Source organism: Rosa rugosa, chromosome 4, assembly GCF_958449725.1.
Source record: "Rosa rugosa chromosome 4, drRosRugo1.1, whole genome shotgun sequence".
Taxonomy (NCBI): Eukaryota; Viridiplantae; Streptophyta; class Magnoliopsida; order Rosales; family Rosaceae; genus Rosa; species Rosa rugosa.
In genome coordinates, this window is record NC_084823.1 from 43,823,491 (window position 1) to 43,829,490 (window position 6,000).

The window sequence follows — 6,000 nt, forward strand, 5'->3', positions numbered from 1 at the left end:
CAACGCTGTCGGAGCGAGCTGAATCTCCACCTCATCCTCTTGTTCCTGATCGGAGAGTTCTTCTTCAATGATTTCCAAAGTCGCGATTCGCTCATAGGCCTCTTTTTCCACTAGATATGATGATAATCTTTCGTACAGCGAGTGAAGGGCCTCTATCCCTTCCTCTGGAAGGTCGTAATCCATTAATCGTTTAAGGGTTTAGGCACAGCGTGGCCAGGCCTTTCCAAGCCTTCTTTTGCGAGCGTAAGCCCCCACTGTGCCAGTTCAGAGGCCGTCACCCCTGTGGGGCGGCCTTTGTTATTGAGGCCACTGACTTGCAATGGAGCGATAGGCTCCAAATAGTACCTGGCATCTACATAGTTTGCGGATGCTGGGAATGGACGAGGATCCGCTTTGATCACCTCAGCTTTATCTGTCTCCCTGTTCCACATAATAAGTTCCTGATGGAGGGTTGACGGAACACAGTAGCTCCGGTGAATCCAGTCCCTTCCCAGGATAGCGCTGTAGGCCGCATAGCAATCTGTCACAAAGAAAGCATAAACTCCCTCTGCTGGACCTACCTTGATACGCAAGAAAAGTAATCCCAAGGTCTTTGTTACAGTCCCCGCGAAGTTCTTGAGAGTGAGAGACGTTGACTGGATCTTCTCCTTCTTGATTCCGAGCAAGTGCATGGTTCTAGTAGTAATGACATTAACCGCAGCTCCAGTATCAACCATGATCTTGCTAACTTTGGTACCGCCAACGTCCGCCGTGATGTATAAAGGCTCATGTGCTGGACCATAGCAGGCGTTGGCCTAGTGAAGCTCATGAAGAATTCTTTACTGTTGGCGTCCTCTGTTTCCAGACAGACAATCTCTTCTACCGGTGTTGGGACCGCTGACGTGATCTGCAGGGGCTGTGTATTACATTCCTCAGTTTCTACGCATTCCTGAGCCGCGACCGGTATTGCATACCGCGCTGGGAGCACATAAACCATATTGCAGGACGTATCTAATTCACCTGTGTCGTCCTCCAGGTTGAGCTTGGGTTCGTTGACAGGGATAACCGTGTTGAACTGTTTAGCCAACCTGTCTACTAAGGATTCCTCAGTGAGGCCTTTTATCTCACACTGCTCATGCTCCTGAACCACGGGAGCGTTTTCAGGGGAAACTGATTTTGGTTCCACTACACTCTGGACTTTTTTAGGTCTCCACTGTAAAGTGTCGGTAGTCCTATCCTTGCCCCCCAGTCTCTCGAAAACTGAGGGCTTGGCTTCTGGTTCATCGCGAAACACACGGCGCCTGACGTGCGGTCGCCTGGACGGCGAGCTCTCCTTTCTGGCTGGCGGAAGTGTTCTCTCCTTGGTAATTCTGCAAAAAACACTAGGCTCAGAAACCCCTATTGCTGAGCTCGCTTGCTTTCGCAAACTACGAGGGGCCACTAATGGCTTGGCAGCAAGTGCTTCCATCTCCCTCTGATACTGCTCAGGCGATTTGACCAATTGTGAAGGTTTGATCAGGCCCTGGTCTAAAGCCTCGAGCGCGCGCTTGGCTTCCCCAAACCTGCGCTGCAGTTTTCGCTTTCTGGAAGGACTTATCTCCACTGCCTTCCCCTTCTCCCTGGTGTACCACCTCCCTTCCTTGATGGTAGCGGTTGAAGCCGGTGGGATGTAGGGTTTTGTCAGAATGTCTTTGTGCTTGTTGGCAGCCTTCGCCTCTGTCTGCTGATCAACCGTAGATGCCCTCAGCTTTTTAAACAGATTGGAGTCCTTTGTAGGTGACCCCATTTCCTCCCTTTCTCTCGGGCTGGAAGGTTGATAGTTTCGCGATGGCGAAGCCCACTTGATGGGCGGGAGAGAGCCAAAACGAAATGTCTGCTCGATCTCTTCGTGCGACACTTGGATGCCACACTCTTCCTTGCACCGCGAGCATAACACTACGGGCGAGGCCTGACCAAATGGTTTAGCCTTCTTCTGGGCAGGGGCCTCGTTAAGCTCTCCTTCTCGCCCCTTTGTGTTCAAATCCAGGGTTGGTTTCCTCTGGTTCTGCTTGGTCCAGTTCACATCGACCATGTTGATCCCCGTATCAGGAAAAGGGTTTAGGTCAACAAGCGTTGCTGCAGTTACTGGAGCCTCCACTTGAAGACTACCGTTATTGAGCCATACCTGAATCTGGTCCTTGAGCTTCACAAAGTCAGCTGTATTATGGTTCCACAAGTTATGGAATTTACAATACTTCTTTCCTTTCAGCTGATCTGGTCGAGGGAAAGGTCCAAAGTCGGTCTTCACCATCTTCGCGGCGATCATTTCATCTAGAATCTCGTGTGCCTTGTTGGCATCATATGTATACGCCGCGAACTCAGGTTTAGTGAAGGCTATCGATTTGAGCTTGACAGGTTCCTTGGAGATTTTCAGTTGCTTCAAGGCTGGGTTCTTTCTCCCTGTCAGTTCATAAGCAGCGATGTCGCTCTCATCTTCCTCATCGTCCTCCTGAGCCAAATCCTCACTATGATAGTTATAGTAAGGATCATACGTAGCCGGCTGGTAGCTCAGGGCCGCTATGGTGCGATTTTTCCCGGGTACATACGTCCCTCTGGACGCATTCTTCCTGGCGTCAGTTTCTCTGAGGAGATGTTCGAAGCTTCCCACCTCTGTGATGAGCTCTCCCATTGACTGAATCATGCTTCCATGCTGCTTCTTTCGCTGGCGCGGCTCTAAGCCTTTGATCGCCAACTTGATCAACTCTTTCTCCGGCAGGGTCACATTCAGTTTGGCCTTCTGAATCTGGAAGCGCTGAAGGTAGGCCACAGCGGACTCTGTGGGCTGTTGGGCCATCTGGGTGAGAGAAGCCAAGTCTACCTCAGGCTCTGTGGCCCCAAAAGTCTCTCGGAAGAGTTTTTCCATTGCAGGCCAATCTGCCACAGTTCCTGGTCGCAGTTTGGAGAACCACCTAAAGGCAGCCCCTGATAGAGAAGTACCAAAGATCCTGCACTTGAGGATGTCGTCATTCTGTTACTGGCCGCATTGTACCCTGAACCTGGCCAGATGAGTTGCCGCATTCTCGGTATCCTCCCCTGAAAAGGTAGCAAATATGATGTTTTTATAACCCCTGGGGAAAGGCGCGAGCATTATGTGCGGTGGGAAAGGTCCCTCATAGACCCCATCCATCTGGGCCCTAGGGTTAGCCTGTCTGATCATCTCCTCTACCTCATCTCGTCTCACATACTCTAGACCCGGAGGAGGAGGAGGTGGTATTGCCATTGTATGGCGAACAGGCTGCGCAGGTATTGCTTGGTTTACCGTCGCTGTCCCTTCTCCTATCTGCACAACGCGAGTTGCAGCTGGTTTTTGAAGAGTCACTGCTGGCACAGGCATCTCTTTTGCCAAAGCTGTTATCTTGATCGGGTTACCAGCCTGGTCAATTCCATAATAGCTTCCTGGCAGCTCTTGGTATACATTCTCTGCCCCATCGCTGTCGTACTGAATGAACACAGAGGGGTCGGACGAAGTGTCAGCATTTGTCGATGCTTGCTGCTTCTGTCTGGCGGTCTGTCCACCTGACGGTGTGGTTTTTTCCTTGCTGCCGCCAATAACTAGAGCTCGTTCCTTATCTCTCACTTGCGTGGTAGCAGCGGTCGCGGTAGGGGTAGCGGTACTGCTGCTACCCTTTTCCCGCTGATTTGGCGGTACATATTTACCTGAACCAGATGGTTGGCCCAGGGAACCAAGGATAGCGTTAGGATCTCCTAACGTCTTATTCAACACTTCTTTAGCTTGGTTCAACTCAGCTCTTTGCATGGCCACCTCGGTTGCGAGAGTTGCTCCATCTTTGCGAAGACCTGCCATATCTGATGCTGTTTGCTTGGTATGATTCGCCAGAGCATCAATGATCTTTTTCTGCTGCTGACTCTGGGCATCTGCGATGCTTATAGCTTGAGCTTTCAATGCATTCTCAGTTTGCGACATCAGTTGCTCAGTTTCCATAGCTTGTTGGGAAATACGCTGGTTTATTTCGCGTAAGATTCTATCTGTTTTCGCGTTCTCCCTTTTCAGATCAGCAGCCAACTTCTTGCGATGGTTTTCAATGTTTTCCGAGATGATCGCGCATGCAACCTCGACGGTCGCTCCCTCTGGAATAGGCTTCTCAACGAAATCCTCTGATTCTTCACTCCCCACAGTATTGGAGACAGGGGTAACGACAGGCTCACTGGCCTGATCAGTGATGACAGTCTGACCCTCAGTAGCGGTCGAGTGACTCTCTCCCTGTTCAGTTGACATATCGGAGAACTGGGGACAAAGAGAGAATCTTTGAATTACTTGTTCTTCTGACAGACCACGAAAATCCGCGCGAGGATGCGGTTTGTAACTGGAGGTCTTGTGTTTTGAGCAGTTAGCGTAGCCCTTTTTGTAAGGGTTTTCGCTTGACTTCCCAATGGCTAACGTTCACGAAGAGACACTTAGTTGGTCCCACTGGGCGTGCCAAAATGTTTGGCTCCAAAACCAGTTGGCTTGCAAACTGTCTCTTTTGAGCGAGTGATTGCGCAGGCGTGCCAGCACCGCGGGGTGCAGTCGTTGGGGTAGTCCCTTGACCTGACTTCTTCTTCAAGCGCTGTGGACGAGGAGAGCACAAACCTCGTCACAGGGTTCTTCTCTAGCCTTTCGGAAAAGGACTTTTTCCTTACGGATAAGGACTTTGGTTGTGGTCTCTTGCGTTCACCGAATCGATACTTAGTGTTGTAGACTAAGCAGAGCAATCACTGGGAAGTTGGGAGAAAGCACGGGTTGCGCTAAAGCGTGACTTTAGCTTCGCTGGGTTGCGAGGGCGTTACCCTTGCTTCGCTGGCAGTAACGGTGGCGGTTGCGCTCGCAGTCGGCTCGCTGGGAGACTGGGATTGGAAGTACGGTCGCCGGGTTGGTCTGGTGATGCTGACAGTCGGCTCTTGGAGAGACTAGGACTGGCGCACGGTCACCGGGTTTCAACAAGGTTGAAGGTTTGCTCCGGGGAGGCTTTGTAATCGCTAGGATTGATTGATATGAGAGAGCTCTTTATTCTTCCTTGAAACCTGGTATATATACCTAGGGTTTTGACTGCTCCTTGTTGTAGAAGGACTATTGATTGAAGTTTCCTAGTCAATCTCTGCTACTTGATTCCAATAAGGTTTCGTTTTCCTTATGGATTCCGGAATGGGCGAAGCTATAACCCAAACCCTAGTAGGCTTATTTTTGGGCCGCAGGTATCGGCCCGCTGTGCTAGATCCACTAAAGGATATTGCCAAAATTACTTTTGGGCTCAAACAAGCGTATCCTTAAATACAATCGGAGAGCAAGAGAGATGAGGTGGGAGAGAGGAGGTGGAGACTAATTAACATTTTTACTTCCAAACTTTCAGGTGGGAAATGATTGGAGGAAATATAGTCCGAAATCCTGGTATACAATTTCCAGCTGGTTTTCACATCCGGATACACCAGAAAGATACAAGGAGCAACAAACAGCATATAACTCCAGATACTTAAACTGGACATGTTAACATGGGTAACACCATTGCACAGCCACCACCTCCTGTTCAGTGAGGGCTGCTGCCTCTGGAGCACAGTACTCCTTTAAATGTTATATTGTTGAATTAGTAAGGTTCAAAGGTCAGACTAGTATGTTGGAAAATGTACTATGTAATTTAATAAATCCAATAAAATAAAATAAACGACGATAAGATGGAAATCCAAATTTTTACATCTCTTGCCTACAACCTACCATAAGAAACAGGTTAAGAGAAATAAATAGGAGCTGAGATAAGAAAGTTTCACTAAAGAGTGATATTGTAATGTTAACATGTACAATATGAAGCTGGTATCATTTCAAGTTCCATGCACTATCTCTGCATAGAAGGCAAACCGATTGGTATGCAACAGCTAGACTTACCAAATTCACTGTTGCTTCACTTGATTGTGTGTCTGGTGACTCTGGTCACTTTGAATAGTCTTTTGTTGTTCTCCTTTGTTTTTTCTGGCCGTGGTATCCTGTGTTCT

General features: G+C 49.1%; 1 protein-coding gene across 1 annotated transcript in view; it reads left to right on the forward strand.

Annotated features, from left to right (window-relative positions):
* The window catches only part of LOC133742303 (cytochrome P450 87A3-like), a 48,703-nt gene extending 42,797 nt beyond the window's left edge, over positions 1-5,906 (forward strand). The window contains exon 9 of the mRNA XM_062169974.1: positions 5,367-5,906. Within this exon, the coding sequence (XP_062025958.1) occupies positions 5,367-5,490 (124 nt within the window). The 3' untranslated portion in view covers positions 5,491-5,906. The remainder of the gene's footprint in view (positions 1-5,366) is intronic.
* Positions 5,907-6,000: the final 94 nt, after the last annotated feature.